The sequence below is a fragment of the Phyllobates terribilis genome, unplaced genomic scaffold (assembly GCF_046119375.1).
Source record: "Phyllobates terribilis strain yellow unplaced genomic scaffold, ASM4611937v1 Scaffold_4__5_contigs__length_816908805, whole genome shotgun sequence".
Taxonomy (NCBI): domain Eukaryota; kingdom Metazoa; phylum Chordata; class Amphibia; order Anura; family Dendrobatidae; genus Phyllobates; species Phyllobates terribilis.
This window is the reverse complement of record NW_027362764.1, coordinates 316,549,373-316,575,863: the sequence shown is the minus strand read 5'-3', so window position 1 is coordinate 316,575,863 and position 26,491 is coordinate 316,549,373. Positions and strand designations below refer to the sequence as shown.

Genomic DNA, 26,491 nt, shown 5'->3' with positions numbered 1-26,491 from the left:
CAGAACACCACTATTGAACCCAGAGCAGTGTCAAAAGTTTGTTGGTTGGATAGCGGATAATGCTTCCTGTCACGTAGCCACCACCACCACTACCCTGTCTTCCACACGGTCAAGTCTCAGTAGCCGTGAGTCTGGACCACATATTCCTCACCCTGATCCTCCTTCCTCCCACCATGCCGAGTGTCCGGAGACAACTGATCCCACACTTGGACACTCTGAAGAGCTGTTCACTTTTCCATTTATAGATTCGGGCCTCTCGCCCTGTCTACTTGAAGGAGATCGCATGTAGCGATGCCCAAATATTTGAGCAGCCATGGTCACATGAAGGCGACGGTGGGAAAGTGTCATAAGAGGTGGACGATGATGAGACACAATTGCCAGAAAGTCAAGAGGAGGACCAGGGAGTGGAAGTGGAAGACGAGGTGGTGGATGATACAGTAACTGACCGAACCTGGCAGGAGGACATGCAGAGCAAGGACAGCAGCACACATGGGGAGGGAGGCAGAGCACCCCAACAGGCAGGAAGAAGCAGTGTAGTGTGGTGGCCGCAGACAGAAGGCAGGCAACCATTCCCCGTAACACTAAAATGAAGGAAGTTGCCAGTACACCTGTTAGGTCTTCCCGAGTCTGGTTGTTTTTTAAAGACTCTGCTGATAACCCCAAAAAGGCCATTTGCACCACCTGCCAGGCCATCATCAGCAGCGGTGGCAAAACGACCAGCCTGACCACCACCAGCATGATCAGTCACATGGCAGCAAAGCACCCGACTATGTGGGCCGAACCCCAGGGCCCAGGAACAGTGTTTGCAGGTGGCACCATTGCTTCTTCCGCTGTTGTGCATGCAAGCCAATCCCCTGTCCATGGTGCATGCAAAGTTGACTCCTGACCTGCACCCGTCGTTGCACACTCTCAAGTAGCAGCATCAAGAAGCACGTCCATGTCCTTGTCCCAGAGCAGCATTCAGTTGACCATACCCCAGTCCTTGGAACGCAAGCGCAAATATGCAGCCAACGCCCCACAGCTTACACTACTAAACTCTAACATTTCACGACAGCTTGCGCTCGAAAGGTTGCCTTTTAGGCTCATAGAGATGGAAGCATTCCGCAACCTTATGGTGGCAGCTGTCCCTTGGTACTCGGTCCCCTGCCGGCCCTATTTCTCCCGGTGTGCCGTCCCCGCATTACACGAGCACGTGTCCCAAAACATTAGCCATGCCCTCAACAACGCAGTTACCGGGAAAGTCCACCTAACCACATACACGTGGACAAGTGCTTGTGGGCAGGGATGGTACATCTCGCTGACGGCACACTGGGTTAACATAGTGGAAACCAGGACCCAGTCGGACCTTGGGACGGAACACGTCCTCCCGACTCCAAGGATTGCGGGCCCTAGGTCAATCAGGGTTGCCCCCACGGTCTACAGCTCCTGCACATCATCCTCCTCAGCCTCCTCCTCCTCTTCAGGCTCCATCTCCGAAATGACCACATCAGTCACAAGCTGGAAGCGCTGAAGCTAATATGCTCAGGTGACAAATCGCACAATGCTGAAGAGTTGTGGACAGCTCTGAAAGATCAGGCAGATCTTTAGCTGACACCGCTGAACCTACAGCCAGGCATGGTCATGTGTGACAATGGCCGGAACCTGAAGGCGGCTCTGAGGCGAGGCGAGCTCGCACACGTACCATGCCTGGCCCATGTGCTTAACCTCTTGGTTCAGCGGTTTCTCAAATCCTACCCGGAGCTGCTGGATCTGCTTGTTAAAGTACGCCGCCTGTGCACCCATTTTAGAAAGTCACCTACAGTTTCCTCTGCCCTTGCCATGTTTCAGCAGCGTTTGCAGCTTCCGGCTCACAGACTGGTGTGTGATGTCCAAACGCGTTGGAACTCTACACTGCAGATGTTGGGAAGGATTTGTGAGTAGAAGAGGGCAGTTATTGAGTACCAGCATCAACAAGGCCGTCGGTACTCAGTTCAGACTCCACACATAATACCTCAGGAGTGGACATGGATGTCAGACATATGTACCATCCTCCAAAACTTTGAGGACTCCACCAAGATTGTGAGCGGCGATGACACCATAATTAGCATCACCATCCCGCTTCTCTGTCTTCTGAAATGCTCTCTGCTCACAATCAAAGAGGATGCATTGCAGGCGGAGCACGATGAGATGGAGCAAGGAACCATCCCAATGTGGATTGGGTGACAATGAGGAAGAAGAAGAGGAGGAGGAAGGACAGGAGCTAGTTTCATGCGCTATAGATGGTACTACCTGCACAGCTGTCATACCGTCTGTTCAGCATGGATGGCCAGAGGACAGAGAGGAGGAGGAGGAGGAGAGCATGGTCAGTCATCTTCTTGCTGAGGACACGGAAGTCTTGCCTGTTAGTAGTCTGGCACACATTGCTGAGTTTATGTTATGCTGCCTTTCTCATGACCCTCGCATTCTCAAAATTTTGGGTGACAGTCATTACTGGTTGGTGACACTTCTAGACCCATGCTACTAGGAGAACTTTATGTCTCTTATTCCTGAGGCGGACGGGTCTACAAAAATGGGGCTGTACCAGAAGGCCTTTGTTGCGGAACTATTAAAAAAATTCCCATCTGAAAATGCTGGCGGCAGAGGGCACACTTCGTTGGACAACCAAGGAGTACAGGCGAGAGAGACACAACTTCAATCCAGTAGAGGCTTGGGAACACTGTCAAAGTTCTGGGAGAGTTTTCTCAGCCCTTCCTATTGTTCAGGCCCTGAGGCGTGGAGTACTATCACAAGGAGTGCAAAGTTTGGGAAGATGCTGAGGGAGTACCTTGCCGACCGTACCCACGTCCTCCGTGATTCCTCTGTGCCTTATAATTATTGGGTATCCAAGCTGGATAAGTGGAATGAATGTTAGAACCCTCCTGTTTGTTTTTGTTTCTATCTTGTGTTTTGCGGTCACGTGACCATCTTCCTCTATATTCCAGCTCCGCCCTTCTGGCGTTGCAGGACTTCAGTGTTGTTTAGACTGTCTTTCTAGCCAGGTGCTTTTGTGCCTATCTATCTCTAGTTTGCTTGGTCCTCTGGACCTCTAGTACTTTTGTCAGTTTATCTTTTGCTCTGCAACAACTTCTTTAAGGTGTCCCATTTTTGTCCCAGTCCTTAGTTCTTTTAGGGACCCCCCCTTTCTCTATAGGTCTCCGTTCAGACTAGCCGAGGACGGGTCTGTTCACAAGGAACAGGTCGCCCGCTACAACGTAGGGACTCAGCTTAGTCTTACTGTAGGGAAAGTTCTCCCCTTCTTTCCCTAGTTTATGTTGCAGATCATAACAATGAATTGGCTCTCTATGCCTTGGAGGTCCTGGCCTGCCCTGCCACCAGCGTTTTATCAGAGCTGGTTTTTAGTGCCGCTGGTGGAATTATAACTGCTAAGCGCATCCGCCTCTCAACTGAAAATGCTTACAGGCTGACTCTTATAAAAATGAACAAGAGCTGGATTGGGCCAGACATAACAACACCACCGAATGATAGCAGTGTAACATAAACTCAAATCCAGTGTCTTTTCTTGGGAGGTGTATTCCCATGCACCTTTTCACACCCAGACATGGGTATATGCTTCCTGATTTTGGCTATTTGCTCTTGTTTTCCTTCTCCTCATCCTCCACCACCATATCACCCGGGTGACCGTGGTCCGTGATGCAACACCCACATAATTTTTTTAAAGGGTGTTGATGATGACTGTAAAAAATTTTTTTATACAGTATGTTCATGTATACCCCCCAGGGGTAAATGTTTGTCATCCCATACACTTAGTGCATGGGCCTTTACAAGTATAGGAGGCCTGCTCCTTTCTAATGGGAACATTTTTTTATGAGACCCTCCTTCACGTCTCTTCCAAGGGGCATTGGAGTGCCTCACAATTTTTGGCTTGCATTCACTGCATAGGCCCACACTATGGGAGACCCACTTCCTAATAATGGTAATATTTTTTTATGAGGCCCTCTACGTCTCTTCCAAGAGGCATTGGAGTGCCTTCAAATTTTTGGCAACCCTTGCATTCACTGCATAGGCAAACACAATGGGAGACGCACTTCCTAATAATGGGAACATTGTTTTCAGGAGGCCCTCTGACCTCCACGTCTCTTCCAAGGGGAATTGGAGTGCCTCCAAATTTTTGGTAACCCTTGCATTAACTGCATAGGCAAACACAATGTGAGACCTACTTCCTAATGATGGGAATATTGTTTTCAGGAGGCCCTCCTCTAAGTCTCTTCAAAGGGGTATTGGGATGGGTCCAAATTTTGGGCAGCCCTGGCACTCACTGCATACGCAATAACAGTATAGGAGACCCACTCTTTAGTAATAGGAACAATAAAACATAGCCGGCTGAGGGCTCTCTAAGAATAGTAAAGGCCGCCTGATGGCCCTTTAAAAATTGGCTTTGTGACTCTCAGAGTCACTCCTTCATAAATGAAACACGATGTGTCTGATGATATCTCACACACACACACACCACATGGCCACATAAGGTTGTAAAATGTTAAAATGACATTTCCTGGTGAATGCATTTGTCACGGTTGAAAGCAATGCAAAAGTGAAAAAACGCATCAAAAACGCTATGTGTGAACATAGCCCAAGGTGTGGAGGAGTATTTTTATTCTTGGTTATTTATTTTGCCTTATATGCAAGTTATTACCCTGGAAAGGATGTTTCTTAACATATTTCCCAGGAAAATCCATTTTGGTTTTGTTTTTGTATGTTTTATTGTGAGTCCGTAAAAGTGGCGCAATACCTCTGATAACGTTGTTGAGAGCAGTGACCTGGGAGTCAGAAATACTTACAGGGGTCTTCCCCATGCTGTCCCCATGTCATTTGAGCACTGTTTCCATCGATTTAGGCAATTTTTAGGCCCTCTGCAGACCGCAGCTCGTTGCTCGGGTCGAGCACCCGAGTATTCCAATCTGCTCGACCCGAGCATCGAGCACCTGAGCATTTTAGTGATGACTCATTAGTGATGAGCGAGCACTCAAAGTTTTGGAGAATGGTATATATTTCTGACATAAAGATTATTATTAAAAAATAAAGATTATTATCCATGTCCACTCCTGAGGTCTTATGTGTGGAGTCTGAACTGAATACCGACAACCTTGTTGAAGCTGGTACTCAACAACTGCCCTATTCTGCTCACAAATCCTTCCCAACATCTTCAGTGTAGAGTTCCAACGCGTGGGGGCATCACACACCAGTCTGTGAGCCGGAAGCTGCAAACGCTGCTGAAATACGGCAAGGGGGGCGGAAGCTGTAGGAGACTTTCTAAAATGGGCGCATAGGCGGCGTACTTTAACAAGCAGATCCAGCAGCTCCGGGTAGGATTTGAGAAACCGCTGAATCACGAGGTTAAGCACATGGACCAGTCATTGTTCGTGTGTGAGCTCGCCTCGCCTCAGAGCCGCCACCAGGTTCCGGCCAAGGTCACACATGACCATGTCTGGCTGTAGGATCAGCAGTGTGAGCCACAGATCTGCCTGCTCTTTCAGACCTGTCCACAACTCTTCAGCATTGTGCGGTTTGTCACCTAAGCATATTAGCTTCAGCACAGCCTGTTGCCACTTGGCCGAGGCAGTGCTGCAGCGCTTCCAGCTTGTGACTGATGTGGTCATTTCGGAGATGGAGGCTGAAGAGGAGGAGGAGGCTGAGGAGTATTAGGTGCAGGAGCTGTAGACCATGGGGGCAACCCTGATTGACATAGGGCCCGCAATCCTTGGAGTCAGGAGGAAGTGTTCCATCCCAAGGTCCGACTGGGTCCCGGCTTCCACTATGTTAACCCAGTGTCCCGTCAGCGAGATGTACCATACCTGCCCACAAGCACTTGTCCACGTGTCCGTGGTTAGGTGGACTTTCCCGGTAACTGCGTTGTTGAGGGCATGGCTAATATTTTGGGACACGTGCTCGTGTAATGCGGGGACGGCACACCGGGAGAAATAGTGGCGGCTGGGGTCCGAGTACTGAGGGATGACTGCCGCCATCAGGTTGCGGAATGCTTCTGTCTCTACGAGCCTAAAAGGCAACATTTTGAGTGCAAGCAGTCGTGAAATGTTAGAATTTAGTAGTGTGGCCTGTGGGGCTGCATATTTGCGCTTGCATTCCAAGTACTTGGGTATGGACAACTGAACGCTGCTCTGGGACAAGGACATGGACGTGCTTCTTGATGCTGCTACTTGAGAGTGTGCAACGACAGATGCAGGTCAGGAGGCATCAAAGCATACACCATAGACAGGGGATTGGCTTGCATGCACAACAGCAGAAGGGGCAATGGTGCCACCTGCAGACACTGTTCCTGGACCCTTGGATTCGGCCCACATAGTCAGGTGCTTTGCTGCCATGTGCCTGATAATGCTGGTGGTGGTCAGGCTGGTCGTTTTGCCACCCCTGCTGATCGTGGCCTGGCAGGTGGTGCAAATGGCCTTTTTGGGGTTATCAGCAGAGTCTTTAAAAAACAACTAGACTCGGGAAGACCTAACAGTTGTACTGGCAACTTCCTTCATTTTAGTGTTACGCGGAATGGTTGCCTGCCTTCTATCTGCGGCCACCACACTGCTTCTTCCTGCCTATTGGGGTCCTCTGCCTCCCTCCCCTTGTGTGCTGCTGTCCTCACTCTGCATGTCCTCCTGCAAGGTTGGGTCAGTTACTATATCATCTTCCACTTCCGCACCCTGGTCCTCCTCCTGACTTTCTGGCAATTGTGTCGCATCATCGTCCACCTCTTGTAACACTTTCCCACCATCGCCTTCATGTGACCATGGCTGCTCAAATATTTGGGCATCGCTACATGCGATCTCCTCTTTCCCCGCTTCAAGTAGACCGGGCGAGAGGCCCAAATCTATAAATGGAAAAGTGAACAACTCTTCAGAGTGTCCAAGTGTGTCATCAGTTGTCTCCGGCACTCGGCATGGTGGGAGGAAGGAGGATCATGGTGAGGAATATGCGGTCCAGACTCAGGGCTACTGAGACTTGAAAGTGTGGAAGACAAGGTGGTGATGGTGGTGGTGGCGGTGTGACTCGAAGCATTATCCGCTATCCAACCAACAACCATTTGACACTGCTCTGGGTTCAATAGTGGTGTGCTGCGGTCCCCTAGACAGGAAGGTCAGGCGAGAAGATGTGGGTGTTTGTTGTAGCACAATTTCAGCTTGCCCACGGCTTTGTCCTTGGCCTTTGCATGCATCATCACCATCACGTCCAGTTCCCTGTCCCTTGCCACGTGCCTTGCCCATTTTAAATGGAGGACAGTATCTTCCACGCTCACTACAAATGACTGAGTTTGGAGCGAACTTATATGTGATCCGTGTGACAGAGAAAACCGAGTTTTAAATACCTGGCCTGTAGGTAAGTAGTTTGAACAGCAAACTGGCGTGAGTTGCTTCACTGACATACTGAAAGAAAATTTTAATGGAGTCCAGAAATGGCAGTATTTTATGACAAGGTTTATGTGATCTGTGTGATGGAGAAAACAGAGTTTTAAATACCTGTCCTTTAGGTAACTAGTTTGAACAGCAAACCGGTGTCAAAAACTTCGCTGACACAGTAAAAAAAATTGGAATGGAGGCCAAAAATGGCTGTATTTTTCTGACAACATATATGTGATCCTTGTGATGGAGAAAACACAGTTTTAAATAGTTGGATTTCTAGTGCTGTAATATGGAAAGGACCTGGCTGTATTCTGCAGTGACAACAAGCAAAAGGCGCAGAAAAGCACAGTTTTCTCGATTGCTTTTTAAGCAAATAATGAGGATTAAGATCCAAAAAAAGTATTCCTGGCCCCTGAGGCCTGGGCCTTTGTATAGAAATATCTAACAGCAGCAGAAGGCATAATTGGAATGGAGCCTCTTGTGCTATATGCACTGCAGTCTGCTATATACACCGCCTGCCTATACACCCTGCCTGCCTGTTATCTCTGCAGATGGATTAGTCCTCAGAAGGACTGTTTGTTAAGATGGTTATGTGTAATGTACGTTTTTTCTCCCTACACTACCTAATACACAAGCAAATCTCTCCCTGATGAAGCAGCACCTCTCCCTACACTGTCTGATCCGGAGTGACTGTGACGAGCACAGCGGCGCCAGGTCTGATATATAGATCTGATGACGCTGTGTGGCCAGCCAATCACTGTAATGCCACAACCACCATGGGTGCGGCATTACAATGAGTGGCAGGCAATCTCTGCATCTTGTTTGGCTCTCTAAAGAGCGCCAAACATGCAGGGAGGGGACCCGAGCATCCACCCGAGCATCTCGCAAGTACTCGGCGAGCTCCGAGCATCTCGAGTACTGAGATGCTCGACCAAGTACTTGCGAGTATGCTCGCTCATCACTAGTAATCATATGTATATGGTTCAATTATTATGATTGCTAATAAATGATAGCCACAATGGCATGAAACTAATTTATCCATCTTAATATTTGTTGCTTTCTGTTCCTTAAATGTAATTGAGACATGTGCATCGATCTACAGTAACAGTGTGTAAAAAGAATATTGTAAATGCAAGGTTAAAGATTTAAAAAAAACATGTAATAATCTTCATTTTCTGACAAATTGAAGTAGTTTTATATAAAAAGTTCAATGATACACCAAATTATTCTACATAATTTCAGTGTCTGAATTACTAGATAATAGAATGCAATGTTTACCATTTTTGCAGATGGGACAGCACTGATCAGGCTCATAGACTGGGTCCACACATTCCGTCTGAGGACATGCCGACACAGTGCACATAACTTCACCATTAGGGTCACAGCGACATTTCTCACAAGGAGAAACCTAAAAAAGATAGAACTAATAGTTATTGATATGGACAATAATGTCAGTCTAGCATCATCTACACAGTAAATCTGAAATATATGCTTATATATTTGTGTCATCCTTGGCACTTTTGATAAAGTAAAGACTGTCTGGGAAAGTCATTTTTTTATCAAAATAATCTGCTTTTCTAGTTAATCATTTTTTAAATAATTTTGTCTAAAAAAAAGTTAAACCCACTCCCCATATTTTCTATCCATTTCTTTCATATGTGGTAGATCGCTCACTCAGCTGCACACGAAGGTAAACGCAGGAATGCTGTTGCTTTAAATTTCTCAGTGATTTATTAGTGCAGGCATAAATCACTGTAAAGTCTATCAAATCAAACAGGCCTTTCTTGGCCAGAAAATTTAAACAAAAGAAAACAGCACAGTCCAGAGGCCTGTGGGGATCCATCCTCACAGGGCTCAAAAAACATACAGGGTTCAGGTTAGTACAATCACAAGCTCCTTTCTCTAGAGTTGGCCCCTCCTTATACACTGAACAACTAATGCCTCAGCAGGCCATTTATTTAAATCCAAGACCACACTCTGAGGTGGAGATATGGAGAACAACCTCCTGTCCACTCTATGGTTGTTCCCATAAAAACACGCCCTTTTACAAAAGGTGTATTAACCCCTCTCTGCAAATAACATGCTGGAGGGAACTTAACGGTTTTAATTCACTGAAGCTAATAGCCTCAGGGGAACATATCTCCCCTGCGGCACTTTACCAGTGACTTTGTCACACATGATAGAAGAAAATATATCAATTCCAGGCATCCCTTTTAAGAGTCAATCTAGTGAAAGAGTATTCTTAGACTTTACCACTCATCTATCTGACCTGAAAAAAAATACTTAGGGAGTGTTCACACCTTATCTTTTTCTGACGTTTTTGCATGGAAAACGCTGCAAAAGAAATGCAGAATTCTCTCAATAGAATTAACATATTAATTTCTATATAAAAAGAACTTGCTATTCATATATTCCAACTTTTGTGCGTCTTTGAAAGGCTTCAGGCTTTCTAAATATACCAAGTGGTTAAAAGAAGTGACATGATTAATCTTCAGGCATTTTCCACTAGAAAGAAACTTAGTATTTACAGTTCAATTCAATGAGAAGGCTAAGAAGATGCCTGGAAAACACCTGGGATTATTTTTTAACATTTTTGTAATGTTTCCGCAACAAAAAAAAGCTAGCTTTTTCTTCATTGCTTCATGGAGTTAAAAAAACTGTTGAACACAGCAGAAAAAACATAGATATAAAAAAAACCACACAAAAAAATACTGGCACAAACTAAAAGCCTGGAAAAAAGTCAGAGCAAAAATGTCAAGTAAGCGACCAAAAGGATCCCCCAAAAAAATGGGCTTCGGGTTTACAAAACAGTAGAGAAAAATGTTTCCTGTAGCATCTTCTGCTTGAAAAATGGTCAATTTTAAACACCAAAAAAAAACGTAGTATTAACACGCCCTTAAGGTACATGCCGATGACCTCTATTTCAGGCATGGAAAAACATCATTTTTGCAAGCAGAAAATGCTTCAGGAAACTCGTTTTGGCTTTGAGTACACAGAGTTGGGCTGGTTTCACATGTCCATATATTTCTGGTTCTTCGGCGCTTGGGAACAGAACGAATTGTACCTCTGATTCCCAGGCACTGTCATCCATGTGTGTTCAGCATGAGACACTTTTGCGGACCGTGCATCAGCAAAAAAACGGATATGTCAGCGTGCGGAGAACACGGACACACGGTCTGTGGAAACACACTGACGTGCGTAGACCCATAGATTTGAAAACTGTCACCACACAGACTGGAAACACGGATGTGTAAAAGAGCCCTTATTTGAGGAGTTTTTGGAACAGAAACTGAATGAAAACTGAGAGGAAACGCTTCAAATCCCCTCATAAATTCAAAATGCCTCAGAAACATGGAGGTTCTGCTCAGTTTTCTTAAAAAAAGAACCTCAACAAAAAGACTCTCCTGCGAAAAAATACTTACCGAATACTGACCAAATACTGATAGTGGGGCCGTGGCCAAAAACTCCATGTCCACATAGCCACTGATAGCAAACTGTGAGGAATCTTTTAAATCCTCCTAAAACATGCAAAACTTTTCAAAAAATTGGATGCTCTTCTCAGTTTCTGCTGCGAAAACTCAGAAAAAGACTCTGGGCATACATAGTATTATTTGATCTTTTTTTTCCATAAGAGATTTTGAAATATGCTTGGTGGAAAAAAGAAAGCACATGTCACTTCTCTGAAGAAGATCCTGAAAAAAACTTTCCAGGCTATTCCTAGGCTGTTCATTCAAAAGGCTGCAAAAAATACTTAAAGGAAACAAAAACTTTTTCAAAAAACTCCCAAACAGCAAGCTCACTGAAGCAATTTCTATTTAAAAAAAAATCACGGTTTTTGAACTCCTCAAAATACTGATTGTGAACATAGCAAAAGGCTACAGTATGTGTACATGATGTCATTTTCAGGTTGGTGAACCCGTTGAGTTTTTTCAAGAGGAAGACACTTCTGAAAACGACAGGTTTTTTTAAGCATCTTTATTAATGTTTTTTGTTGTTGTTGCCTGAGCACTTTTTCTAAGTTTTTGACCCCCAACGGGTTCTTAGAATGTTTTTCCAGCATTTTTAAAGGTGTATTTGTTACTAGCATTTTCCACTGTTTTCTATTTAACTCCATACAGCCATGAAGAAACCGTTAGCAGTTTTCAAGTAAGAATGCTGGCAAGACACTCAAGAAGATCCCTCTGCATTTTTCAGGCACTTTTTGAACATTCCGATACTATTATAAAATACAGAACATCTTCAGATACCTGAAGATTGGTCTACTCACTTTTTTAACCACTCAGCGTCTTTTGAAACCTGAAGTGATAAAAGCATGCTCAAAAGAATGAACATATGAACACCAGGTTGTTTTTTTACATAGAAATATATATATTTTCAGTCTTTTGAGTATTAAGTCATTGTTTATTCAGGTGGATTTTAGAGTTCAATCTGCCTAAGAAAGATGATGTGTGCACGTACCCTATGGGAATCAAGAGATGTTTTGGAAAAAGCAACACAAACTCCAGTTTTGTGCTAATGTTTCAGAAAGGATTTTGAGCCAAAGTCAGATGTAGATTCAAAAGGAATGGTACATTCACAGAAATTACTAATACTTCTCTATCCTTTGGCTCATAAAACTAATTCAAAGACTGCAACCGTAAGGCCACGGCCCCACTATCAGTATTTGGTCAGTATTTTTTCTCAGGAGTAGGAGCCAAAACCAGGTGAGAAACAATCAGAGAAAAGGTGTAATAGAAACAAGTCACCAATTCTGCATTTATCACCCACTCCTGGTTTTGGCTCCCACTCCTGAGAAAAAATACTGACCAAATACTGACTAAATACTGATAGTGAGGCCATGGCCTAAGAATGTTTATTGGTCACAACCCACTTTGTATACAACAGTTTAAAAAATGTACACTTTTAACACAAAATAGAGATATACCGTATTTTTCAAATTATAAGGCCACAGCTCCACTATCAGTATTTGGTCAGTAATTTTTCTCAGGAGTGGAAGCCAAAACCAGGTAAGGAACAATCAGAGAAAAGGTATAATAGAAACAAGTCACCAATTCTGCATTTATCACCCACTCCTGGTCTTGGTTTGGCACCCACTCTTGAGAAAAAAAACTGATTGAATACTGACTAAATACTGATGGGGCTGTGGCTTAAGACACACTTTTTTCCCCAAAATTTGGGAGGAAAATGTGGGTGCGTCTCATAAACTGATTGTAGCTTACCGGGGAGGGCAGCTGCGTTGAAGCGGGGTCACATGAGGCAGGATCGCTGCTGCTGGAGGCCAGCGGCAGCAGGAGTGGGGCAATGCTGCGTGCCTCTGGCTGGGAGGAGGGGGTACCCTAGCGTTGCGAGGCTGCAGACCCCTGGGCTGTCAGAGAATGTCAGTGTTGAGCGGAGTCCCCTCACTTTCCCATTAATTTCCTTGCGGTGGACTTTAGAAAAATGGCTGCCAGAGGTGGCACATGTGCAGATGGAGATGGTTACATCAGTATCTTGCACTTGTGTTACCCTCTGCCTTCATCAAGGGAGAATTGGTACATTCTGATAAGTGCATTAATTTTCTGGCCTGTGTTAGGAAATATTTTGGCTGCCTTTTTCTGCTATATCTTTTGAATTTATTTTGTCCTTTTTGCTGTTTTGTTCTTGATTTTAGAGTAGGGACTCACAAGACAATGACAACCATTGACGTGTGTTGTGAGCTTGATATTTTGGCCAAAATGTTGACCAATAATTCATTTACAGCAGGTGAAATAAGTAGTGAAAATGTCACCAATTCTAAGTAAATATATTTCTAATGGTGCTATTGCCATTAAATTCTCACCAGATGTCATTAACAAAACATCCAATCCACACAGGCAAATAAATCTGGACAAACTGGAGCAAGTTCAGAGAAGAGCGACCAGAATGGTGACTGGTCTGCAAACCATGTCCTATGAGGAACAGTTGCAGGATTTGGGAATGTTTAGCTTGCAAAAAAGAAGACTGAGAGGAGACTTAATAGCTGTCTACAAATATGTCAAGGGCTGTCACATTGTAGAAGGATCATCTTTATTCTCATTTGCACAAGGAAAGACTAGAAGCAATGGGATGAAACTAAATGGGAGGAGACACAGATTAGATATTAGAAAAAACTTTTTGACAGTTAGGGTGATTAATGAGTGGAACAGGCTGCCACGAGAGGTGGTGAGTTCCCCTTCAATGGACGTCTTCAAACAGAGGCTGGACAGACATCTGTCTGAGATGATCTAGTGAATCCTGCTTTGAGCAGGGGGTTGGACCAGATGACCCAGGAGGTCCCTTCCAACTCTACCATTCTATGATTCTATGATTCTATGAAATCAAATCATAGATGTCCATAAATTAAGTTATGTGTAATAATGAGAAATGACACAGGAAAAAAGTATTGAACATATGAAGAAAGATGTGGAAAAAGACAGAGAAAGTCATGACACCAACTGAAATCTATCATTAATTAGAAAGCAATCCTGCGACTTACTGAAAAATAACATCAGCTGGTTCAACTGATAGCCTATAAAAGGTGTCTCATTACCAAGGTGCCACACAAGAAACATCTCAAGATGGATAAAACCAGTGTCTTAAGACCTTTGCAACCTTATTTTTGCTAAACATTCTGATGTTATTAGTTACAGAAGAATTTCTAAACTACTGAAGGTTCTAGCGAGCACTGTTGAGGCCATAATCTGTAAGTGGAAAGAACATAATTTCACATTAAACAGGTCACAACCAGGTGCTCCCCGCAAGACTTCAGACAGAGGAGTGAAAAGAATTATCAGAAGAGTTGTCAAAGAACCAAGGACGACCTGGGGAGAGCTACAGAAAGACCTGGAATCAGCAGATACAATTGTTTAAAAGAAAGTAATGCACTCAACCTCCATAGACTGTATGCTCGCTCACTATGCAAAACTCCATTGCTGAAAAAAAAGCATATCCAAGTACAAATAAAGTTTGCTCAACAATATTTAGACAAGCCTGTGAAATACTGGGAGAACATAGTCTGGGCAAGTGAGACCAAAATGGAACTTTTTTGATGACATAACTAGTGATGAGCGAGCACCATAATATTCGTAATCGCTATACTCGTAACGAGTACTTTGTAATAATCGCGTATTCATTCCGAATAGCGAGTACAATGTAAGTCAATTGGAAATGCGAGTAATTTTCTGCTGGACCCTATAAAGTGGTCTGGGGGCCTGAGGAAAAGACTGAAATGGACAGGAAAGTGATGAAACAGAATGGGAAGAACCTGAAGAATGTGACTGCATGCATTTCTGACTCACATATGGTTTCTGGGAATAACTTTGTCGCAGTATTCTGCCACTTTTACAGACACACAAGAACAACTACTAAACCTAACCTAAATTGCATTTAAGAGGCCAAAAAGGTTAAGGCTGTGTGCCCATGATGCATTTTTTAAGCGGCAAAAACGCTGCAGAAACGCTTAAAAAATGCATGGTAGAAGGCCTGCCATGTTTCCCAATGATAATCCGCATGTGCTGTGCACATGCTGCGGAAATTTCTGCTGCGGATTATCATTGCGGAAAAAAACGCAGCACTACCAACTATTTTGCGGAAGTGCTACGTATTCGCCGCCATTGACTTGCATTAGAACGCGTGCATTCCGCTTCACTAGATAAGGACATGCGGAATACATGCGTTCAATGTGCAGATGGTACCCAGGTGTGGAGGAGAGGAGACTCTCCTCCGGACCCGGGTACCAGACAACCTGTGAAATAAAGAATAAAATAAAAAATAAAGATTATATTTACCTTCTGACGACCCCCGCTGCACTCGTCCTTTCATGCCAGCAGCTAGCGATGGACTGAAGGACCTGCGCTGACGTCATAGTCATGTGACGGGTCACGCGACGCTGACGTCGGCAGGTCCTTCAGTGTACCGCTGCCGGCAGCCTGGACGGAGCTTGAAGCAAGACTGTGGGGGCCATCAGAAGGTAAGTATAGATTTATTTTTTTATTTTTTACCATTCTTTCGGTCACAGTATATAAATCCATGCCGTTTGCATGGATTTATATAGTGTGACCAAGTTGACTAGCACTTTTCAAGTGATGCTAAAATTGCTTGGAAAGCGCTTGTCAACCCGCATGCGGAAATGCAAGTGAAGAACGCTTCACATCCGCATGTCCCTGGCAGGAAAAACACATGTACAATCCGCATGCGGAAATGCAAGTGAAGAGCGCTTCACTTCCGCATGTCCCTGGCAGGAAAGGGCATGTACAATCCGCATGTACAATCCGCATGCGTTTTTTCTGCCAGGGAGATGCAGAAACGCTCAGGAAAAAATCCTGAGCATTTCTGCATCGTGGGCACATAGCCTTAAGAAACAGTTTTTCCTGCACAATCACTTGTATATAAGGCTAAATAAACAAGAGAAACCAAAAAAATATAGCTTTTAGCCTTTGTTCACACATACTGTTGTGGCTTTTTTTCACCTTTTACTATTGGGAGGGCCCTGACTTATACATTTTGTAGGTCCCTCTGTCATACATCATTTTTAGTTTGCTATTCCCCAGCAGTTTACAAGCACAGCTAGAACGCACCAGTAGGTATGTTAATCTTTGACCTGAGAGGCCTCAGGTGGCTCTTTAACATGCGTTTTGGAGGAACAGCTGTTACTTAGACATTGGGGCGGTCCCTTCATCATTGACACTCAGATAGTGGAATACATATTCAATAGCAGTTTACAATGTGCCCATTGTAGCGTTGGGCTTGACCCTCCTCCTCCTCCTCCACCACCACCATGTGATACTGCAGCCCTAAATTCAAATGTTCAGAGGGCCTGCAATAGGCAGGAAAGCTGAGTTTTGTGAGAGCCCTCGTGTGGCCCAGTAACATACATTTTGAAGTGCCCTCCTCTAGAGATTTTGGAGGTCCCTCTTGTGTACAATACATTTGAGAGTGCCCTCACTTATTCATATTGTAGGGCCCTCACTCTATTATTTAACTCATTTAAGGGCAGAGACTACAGAGTAAAAGGCCAAGAGACATGGAGTACTAGAAGGTAGCAGTGACTGCGGCCTGCGATCCTCAGGTTTGGCTGAACTCTGTGAACTGGAAAAATAAAGCTGCACTAGTCAATTGGCTGACGAGCTCAAATATATCACTTGTGCAAGTCAATGGACAAAGGATAAATGGTGCCCCCCTCTAGGATGGGTTGGAGAAGCTTCTCCAAATGGCTCAGAGATTTTGATTGTCAATAGTCCCCAGATTATATAGGAAGAAAAGACTTCTTGATACTGTACTACTTGGTCCAGTGCAAAATGTGCATCGTATTTCCAAAAATTACTCCTGGGGGCTGTGTCATAGGAGCAAGGAGATTCCATGACAAGGGCCTCCCTTGTCAAACATTATCTACGATGGAGTACTGTAGCAGTTGTGGCCCTCAATTCAAGTTTTCAGAGTGCCATCAGTCGGTCACCAACAGTCAGTGCAAATTTCTATTAAACATGTATCCCCTATCTCAATCACAATGTGGCACAAGCCAGGCAAGTTTTTTGCCAAATAGGGTGACTGACAGTTCATTTCAATTCAATATGTATCCCCTATCTTAGTCACAATGTGGCACAACCTGTGACAAGGGCCTCCAATGACAAATATTAGTTTGGTAGGACCACTGTATATTCCAGATTTGTCCACTGCACAATGTGCATAGGGTTTGTAATAATGAGCCCTGTGGGCTGAATCATGGTTGACGTAGGAAGCCACCATCCCAAGGGCCTCCAATCACAAAAAGTAGTTAGGTTGGAGTAGGAATACTGTCCTGGTTTGTCCACTGCACAATGTGCATAGGGTTTGTAAAAATTAGCCCTATGGGCTGAGTCATGGTTGACGCAGGAAGCCACCATCTCAAGGGCCTCCAATCACAAATAGTAGTTAGCCTGCAGTAGGAATACTGTCCTAGTTTGTCCACTGCACAAAGTGCATAGGGTTTGTAAAAATTAGCCCTATGCGCTGAGTCATGGTTGACTCAGGAAGCCACCATCCCAAGGGCCTCCAATCACAAATAATAGTTAGGCTGGAGTAGGAATACTGTCCTGGTTTGTCCACTGCACAATATGCATAGGGTTTCTAAAAATTAGCTCTATGGGCTGAGTTATACTTGATGCAGGAAGCCACCATCCCAAGGGCCTCCCATCACAAATAGTAGTTAGGCTGGAGCAAGAATACTGTCCTTGTTTGTCCACTGCACAATATTCATAGGGTTTGTAAAAATTTGCTCTATGGGCTGAGTCATGGTTGATGCAGAAAGCCACCATCCCAAGGGCCTCCAATCACAAATAGTAGTTAGGCTGGAGTAGGAATACTGTCCTGGTTTGTCCACTGCACAATGTGCATAGGGTTTGTAAAAATTAGCCCTATGGGCTGAGTCATGGTTGATGAAGGAAGGAAACAGGTTTTTATGGGAAGGGGGTGACGTTAACAGCAGTAGCATGAATCTGCATTTTTGGTGAATTTAGGTTGGCTTGCTCTTATCTGGAGGGATTACAAACTGTGGAGATATCCAGTCCTTGTTGAATTTAATCATAGTAAGTCTGTCTGCATTTTCCGTGGAGAGGCGTATGCGCCAATCAGTGATGATTGCCCCAGCCGAACTGAAAACACGCTCTGACACCACACTAGCAGCCGGGCAGGCCAGCACCTCCAAGGCATATAAGGAGGTCGGGCCAAGTGTTCAGCTTAGACACCCAATAATTAAAGGGAACTGAAGTATTAAAAAGGACTCACGTATGGTCACTTAAGTACCCCTTGACCATGTTCTGCAACTTATCCCTCCTTAGCATTGTTACAGGCACACATAGCCCTTGCTGTTGTGCTGGTTTATTGAAAATTACCCAATTTGTGCACATTTTCCCCCCACCTCTGTTGGAGCTGGTGTTTGTGCCTCTCCCCATTATCCCTTGGTGTTGAAAAGAGACGGTCCCTCTGCCACCAGCATTGTCTGTGGGTGATGTTTTCAACAACTGATCTACAACGGCCCTCTTGAACGATTCCATTGTAAAACTCTTTGGTGACTCCAAAAGGAGAGAAGGAGATTTCTCCTTCTACCGTGGATCGAGAAAGGTGACCAACCAGTATAGGTTGTTGGATAAAATGTGTATCACGCGAGGTTCTTGCCACAGACACTTACACATGAACTGTGAAATGTGGGACAAGCTGCAGAAAGGCAAATGTTCTGTGTCCCCAAAAGTAGAAAAAGTACACATCCTTTCCTCACGCTGACTCACCTCCTCCTCCTCCTCCTCCTCCACCTCCTCGTCCTCCTCTCCAGCCCATCCAGCCTGGACAGACATGAACCTTGGGTTGTGTGTCCCCTCTGTAGCATTATGAGTCTCCTAGGTAGCACAGAAAAACAAGTCGTCTCCCTCCTCATTCTCCTCATCTTCCTCCTCATCACCCATTGTTGCCTCAGAATATTGACTCGGCTGGGTATTAACACCCATTGGGAAATCTGGCTCCATACCAACATGCTGGGCACTCAAAGCTTCCTCTTTGAGATTATACAGTGATTGTTTCAAGAGACACAGCAGCGGGATGGTCATGCTGAAGCTGGTATTCAGCTACTGCCATCTGCTAATCCTTGCCAACATATGATAGGTGGAGTTCCACCTCGTGGGCAGGTCGCAAATGAGTCGATGACTTGGAAAATTCAAGCGCCTTTGCAGCGCTGTAAGAGCAGCAAAAGCAGTATAGAAATGGTGGAAATGGGCGCTAATACGGCACCCTTAATCAAGTAGGTACGGCAAGTCACGGTAAGCAATCAGAAATTTCTGAACAACTAGATTCAGCACGTGAGCCACGCATGGCACGTGTTCCAGCTTGCCGACCTTTAAAGCCGCCACCAGGTTACGCCCATTATTGCAGATGACCAGACCTGGGTGGAGGTGCAGCGGGGTGAGACACTGATCGGTCTTTTGTTTTAAAGCTTGCCACAGCTCTGCTGCAGTGTGTGCTTTCTGACCTAAACAGATCAGCTTCAGCAGAGCGTGTTGTTGCTTTGCCGATGCGCTGCTGCACAGGTCCCAGCTTGGCAGTGATGGGGAGGGTAATTCAGCAGAGGATGATGAGCAGGAAGAAGGGAGAGAGGAAGTGAAATATGAAGAGGCGGAAACCCTGACAGAAGTTGGGCCCGCTATTCTTGGCATGGGTAGGATGTGTGATGTTCCCGTTTGCGCCTTTGTCCCACCCTCCACCAGGTTCACTCAGTGTGTCATGACAGAAATGTATCGTCCCTGTCCAGGTGTCTGTTATTAGGTGGACCTTCCAGGTTACAGCGTTGGTGAGAGCACGGTTCAGATTGTTTAACACGTGCTTGTGTATTGCAGGGACGGCACACAGGGCAAAATATTGGCGGCTGGGAACACTGTATCGTGGGGCAGCCACAGCCAAGAGATCATGGAAAGACTGTGTTCCCACAAGCCTAAATGGCAACATCTCCACAGCTAGCAATTTGGCAATCTGCAAGTTTAGTATTTGTGCCTGTGGATGCGTGGCTGGGTATTTACGCTTTCTTTCCAAGCTCATCTTCCTTCCCAGTTAACATTGTAGGCTGACCTGATGGCAAATGTGTCTCATCATCATCAGCCAGCCTCCATCTCTGGAGACAGTAAATGACGTTCCGCCAAGTGGCTTTCTTCTGTACGTAGGTCCACAAATACTTGAGCATCAACGCACGCCACCTCCTCTTGTCCCTCTGCAATGCTACACAGTGATAGGCCAGAACCAACCAAAGGATATGTACTAAACAGATCCTGGGAGTGGCCAACCTTGTCTCCTATGACTGATAATGACTGGAGGAAGGAGAACCAGCTTCAGGATTGGATGGGCCAGCCTTCTGTGTATCCACAGTAGACTGTGTGGTCATGGAAGATTTGTTGCTACTTGACAAATGCATAGAGGCCTTGTCTGCTATCCAAGACAGAATCTGCTCTCGCTCTTCTGGCTTTCACACACGTTTACATTCCAGACCGAGAAATTTTTCCAGGAACATAGTGGATGCATCAAGCTTCTTCTGACCTGACACAGACTGAGTGCCTTCTCGCGCACCACTGACAACACCACGTTCACGTCCACGTCCCTTAACAACAGGCTTTTTTGGCATTTTGGGTTTTGTTGTGTGACACACCAGGGGTCTGGTTGCCACAGTGATAGAGATATTACGTCTGAGAGCAGGTGGGAGGTCTCTTGGTCAGGGATCCTATGCATGCCACACCTCCTGCCCAGTCCTGGGAGGGGAAGAACTTCCCCTATATAAACCTAGGGCTGAGGCAGGGTTAGTGTGTAGAGAAGAAGTAGAGACAGAGAAGAGAAGCAGATATAGGAAAGGAATATCAGGAGCTCTGTGGGAGCAGTGCTATAAGGAGTCAGGGGCTGGCAGCTGCAGAGCTCGCCCTGACTGAGAAGCTATCACCGGACCCGGAGTCCGAGGCTGTGGGGACTAATCTTTACCCAGCAGCAGAAACCGCCCGGCAGGGGATTTCAGGTCCTCTGGCCAAGAAACCCGAAGGCACGGTCACACGCGTGGGACCAGCACCGCCGTTGTGGAGCGGACGCCACTAGAAGGCCCCGAGTCGCCGGCCATACGGGTGAGCACCACACGGTACACTCAGGGACGTGGGCTACTTATACCCGCCTCTAGCAAGGTAGCCAGAAGAGTACAGTCAGTTTGGGAGGCCTACAACTCCGCCTGGCCAGGGGAGATCCCATCTGCTCAAGGACTGACCAGGCTCCGATCGCTAGCCAGTACTCCGGGAGGGTCTATCTTTATCACCAGTAAAGACCCTGAACTACACCGCACCGTCTCTGAGTGATTCCTGCTACCCCCATCATCCACGTCGGCTGCCCTGAGGCCATACCCCTCCGGTTGGGGGTGATACTATCACGCTGCACAATCCTACCACCGGCCTCAGCGGTCTGCCCTGCAGCGGCAGCTCCTTCGCTGCATTCAGCGGGTGGCGTAGTCGTCCAACATCTACCGCTAATACATCGCCGCTCAGTTTGACTCCCTGGGCACGGACCGGGTCACCGCCACGAGACTACAACCCTCAACAGATCCGGCTCCGGGTAAGCTCCCGTGCGTGCGATGCCGCGCGACGAAGCCCAGGGGCGCGTCAACTTTTGGCGTAGTCGGCAGGATCTCGTGCCCGCAACCACCGGGTACTGCGTGCCTGAAAAAGACTGTTCAAACTTACCAGTGGTGAAGATTCCCGCCATCCGTGGAGGTTTCCCGCCATCCGGCGCCATCTTCTGCCTTCTTCCCGCCATCCGTGGAGTTTTCCCGCCGTTGGACGCCATCTTGAAGACGCCGCGCGGGAAGAAGAGGGGCGTGGACTCCGAAAGCGCGCGAGAACTGAAGCCCCGCCTCACGTCCGGACGTTGCGTAAGGTCCTGGAAGGAGCCCAGCAGACGCCGACGTCACAGGAGCGCGACGGAAGGTCCTCAACCCTGACGATCCACTGCGGAGCCGCGGCCTACGGAAGAGGATCATCGCAAGGTAGGCCACGGTCCACTAGGGGGGAGGAAGATGTCGGATACGGAGGAGAGCTTCACTGCCTCAACCCCCGCCAGCGCCACCGCTGCTGCAGTCATGCCTTTCACCATGCCCTATATCCCGGGAGTGGCCTGGCTACCCCAGTACTCAGGGGAGTCCCATACCCTGCATGACTTTAGAGAAAAGCTGGATAGCCTCTTCCAGGTGTATCCCCTCACAGAAGAGCAAAAAGTGAGCATCCTGGTGGCCCAATTAACCGGGGCAGCACAAAGGGAGGTAAAGTCCTGGCCACCTGGGGGGAGGACTGTTGCAGGGATACTAACCCGGCTGAGGGACACCTTTGATACCCGCACCTCAGCCGAGATCAAGCTTAGATTCTACGGGTGCAAGCAGCGAGCACACGAGAGTATAAGGGACTATGCCCTGAACCTACAAGAGGCCCTGAGAGCCATTAAGCAGACCGACCCTGACGGCGTGGGAGACGAGGACAGGCTTTTGACTGAACAATTTATAGAGGGTTTATATTGCAATGCCCACCGAACCCAGTTGCGGGCAATGGCCTTACAGGACCCTCATCTGGGATTTGCACAGTTCAAGGACAGAGCCATCCGGGTGCTCCGAGAACCGGCACCAGGTGGCGTTGTGACCCACAGACGCCCCATTACCACTTACCACCAGGAGGCGGCGCCCTTGTCGGCAGGGTCTGTGGGAGCTGATGCGCAGGCTTTGAACAATGACCCGGCTCCAGACCTGCACCATCAGGTCCAAGAGCTAGCTAAAAGCGTTGCCGCGCTAACCCGAACTGTGCAGTCTTTACAGGTTTCCACTCCAGGGAAGATCCAGCTGGCATCCGGACCGGAGGACATCCCGTGGCGTCGACCAAGGAGGACCCCACCGGCCAGAGGAAGACTCAGCGACCGATACAACGAGGACGGACAACCCATCTGCCGCCGCTGCAATCAACCCGGACATATGGCAAGGTACTGTCCTTTAAACTGGCACAACCTGGGGTAGAGGGCCAAACCCCAGGAAAAAGATCATCAGGCCCATCGAACTGGCGCGACAAATATGTGGGAGGACGTCCAGTCTTGCCTGTGGTACTGGATGGCATCCCCATGAGTGCCCTACTGGACACCGGGTCACAGGTTACCACTATCCCGTACGTGCTCTTCAAGCAGTACTGGAATGACTCGGATAGCACCCGCTACCCTGACGACGACTTGAGTATCATCGCCAGCAATGGTCAGCCCGTGCCACGGATTGGATTTAAAGAGGTGACCATTAAAATCGGTAGAGTCGAATTGGCGGCACAGGGACTGATCATTGTAGACATTGACAAGCACGAGAGTCACCCAAAGATAACTCTAGGAACTAATGTAATTGAAAATTGTCTTGCAGAGGTGATTTTCCTTTTACAGCAGGTTGCCAAGAACGCCAGCTCCGGCCAGCAGCGAGTGCTCCAGAAAGAGATCCGGGCACTGATGCGACGGCAACAGATAGAACTCTCCGGTGGTGAGATTGGTAGCGTAAGAATGTGTGACCCTTTCCCTATTGCCATGCCCCCAAAAAGTGAAATGATGATTTGGTGCCGGGCAGCTATTGGTCTGAGAGGTAGAGATTACCAGGCAATGGTAGAACCAGTTTACTCAGACAGTAGGCCCACCATTTTGACAGCACGGTGGGTGGTCAATGTACGCCATGGGAGGGTGCCCGTTCGCATAATAAATATCGGGAAGAGGGAAGTGTACCTGCCCCGGTATTCCACGCTAGCCAAATTGTATACCATCAATCAAAACTCCATACAGTCCGTAGAACCCTTGCCTCCATCTTCCCCGGAGGAAGGTAACGGCTCTAAGGAAACAATGGAGGACTGGTGTCAGCAACTACATTTGGGTACTGACTCCACTCCCTCACACCAGAGACAGGGAGTCTATCGGGTGGTTCAAGAGTACGAGAGAGTGTTTAGTAAACACCCGTTAGACTTCGGGCGAGTCAAGGGGGTAGAACACCACATCCCCACGGGAGACCATCTTCCCATAAAAGAGAGGTATCGACCCGTACCCCCTGCACACTACCAACACGCCAAGGGGATGCTTAGGGACATGAAGGAGGCTGGGGTGATCAGGGATAGCTGTAGCCCCTGGGCAGCTCCACTAGTCTTAGTCAAAAAGAAAGACAACACCATGAGGATGTGTGTAGATTACCGGAAAATCAACCGTATCACACACAAGGATGCGTACCCCTTACCAAGGATAGAGGAGTCTTTGGCTGCTTTAAGATCTGCTAACTTCTTCTCTACCTTGGATCTCACTAGCGGGTACTGGCAGGTTCCTGTAGCAGAGGCGGACCGGGAGAAGACCGCATTCACCACCCCGATGGGACTTAGCGAGTTTACCTGCATGCCGTTCGGACTCTGTAACGCACCAGGAACCTTTGAACGATTAATGGAGTGCTGTCTGGGCCACAGAAACTTCGAGACGGTCCTGTTGTACCTGGACGATGTCATCGTATATTCCAAGACTTATGAGGACCACCTGAAACACCTGGCGGAAGTGTTCGAAGCTCTGGCAAACTACGGCCTAAAGGTAAAACCCTCCAAGTGTCACCTCCTAAAACCAAAGGTGCAGTACCTGGGACACGTGGTGAGCGCTGACGGAGTGGCTCCCAACCCTGAAAAGATCACCGCAATTAAGGAATGGCCAAGTCCCTCCAGTGTAAAGGAAGTGCGGCAGTTCCTCGGGTTGGTAGGCTATTACCGCAGATTCATCCCCGGTTTCACCAAAAAGGCAGCTCCTATGCAGGACCTCCTGATAGGCCAGTCCCGGAAGGCCAAGAACCAGAAGCCGCCCTTCAAATGGGAGAAGTTAGAAGAAGAGTCCTTCCGCCAGCTGAAGATGGCCCTCACGGGGGATGAAATCCTGGCGTACCCTGATTACAGCCAGCCCTTTATCCTCTACACCGACGCAAGTAACATCGGGCTAGGAGCCGTACTGTTCCAGATCCAGCAGGGGAAAGAACGAGTAATCGCTTACGCCAGTCGAAAACTGCGACCCACCGAAAGAAACCCTGAGAATTACAGCTCATTTAAGCTAGAGTTCCTGGCAGTGGTGTGGGCAGTCACCGAACGCTTTAAGCACTACCTCGCTTCTTCCCGGTTCACCGTGTACACGGATAACAACCCGTTGACACACCTGGACACGGCAAGACTCGGTGCCCTAGAGCAGAGATGGATGGCCCGTCTGTCCAACTACGAGTTCACAATCAAATACCGGGCAGGACGCTCCAATACCAACGGGGACGCCCTGTCCAGGATGCCAAACCTACCGGACGTAGGAGAAGATCCAGAGGGACTGGAAGAAGTCGAACTCCCCGCGTTCCACCGTCATGGGACTATCCAGTATTCCCATCGGGTAAGAAGTAAGCAAGCCGCTACGGTTAACCCCTTGCCTCACTACAACTGGGAGGAAACGCAAGACAGTGACCCTGCCGTCCGACTGGTGAAGGAGATGCTGACTCGGCCAGAGGCTCGCCTTGACCCAGACGCTCCGGAGGAAGCCAAACAACTGTGGGCTGAGAAGAGTCGACTGTTCCTTTACAAGGGGAAGTTGTGCCGCAGAATGGTTAACTCCCGGACGCATGAACTAATCTGGCAAGTAGTGGTGCCACGAAGAGACGCAGCCATGGTGATGGAGGCATACCTCGACGGGGCTGGACACTTCGGATGGAAGAAGCTGGAGTTCCTGCTGCGCGGGCGGTTCCACTGGGTAGGCATGAGGGGAACCATCGAGAGGTGGTGCAGAGACTGTGGCCCGTGCAACCTAAGAAGGAAGGACCGTGCCAGCCAGAAGACCCCCCTTCAGTCCATCGTCACCAAGCAGCCGTTGGAACTGGTAGCCTTGGATCATGTAAAACTGACCCCAAGCAGAAGTGGCTACGTCTACGCGTTAACCATTGTGGATCATTACTCCCGGTTCTTGGTTGTCGTCCCCGTTAAGGACTTAACAGCTCAAACAGCAGCTAGAGCCTTCCAGCAGCACTTCTGCCGTCCACACGGGTACCCGGACCAAGTGCTGACGGACCAGGGACCTGCCTTTGAAGCGGAGGTCTTCCAGGAATTCTGCAATCTGTATGGCTGCCGGAAGATAAGGACGACACCCTATCATCCGCAAACTAATGGACTCTGTGAGAAAATGAACCAGGTGGTAATGGATCTTCTGAAAACGTTGCCCCTGGAAGAACGCAGTCTGTGGCCTGAGAAGCTGCCCGACCTGGTGGACCTGTACAACTACATCCCTGTAGGTTCCACCAACTGTACCCCGGCTTACCTAATGAGGGCAAGGCCTGGTAAGCTACCTGTTGACCTGGAGATGGGAGTCCTGACACCCGAGGACACTTCACCGGAAGCAGACTGGGACACAGAGAGGCAGCAGCAGTACCGGAAAGTACAGGAGAGCGTGGAGCGAAGTCTCTGTCTCGCTAGGGAAAGACAAGAGAAAACTTACAACCAGTATGCTCCCGCTGTTCCCCTGGTACCCGGAGAGCAGGTCTTGAAGAGGAAGAGACGGCTCCACAAGTTGGACGACCAGTG

The 26,491-nt window shown here is 47.5% G+C and overlaps 1 protein-coding gene across 3 annotated transcripts in view; it reads right to left on the bottom strand.

Annotated features, from left to right (window-relative positions):
* Positions 1-26,491, bottom strand: part of VWC2 (von Willebrand factor C domain containing 2) — a 1,471,707-nt gene that overhangs the window by 544,041 nt on the left and 901,175 nt on the right. For all 3 annotated transcript variants that reach the window (XM_073676624.1, XM_073676622.1, XM_073676623.1), the window contains exon 3: positions 8,661-8,790. In XM_073676624.1, coding sequence (XP_073532725.1) covers positions 8,661-8,790 — 130 coding nt within the window. The remainder of the gene's footprint in view (positions 1-8,660; positions 8,791-26,491) is intronic.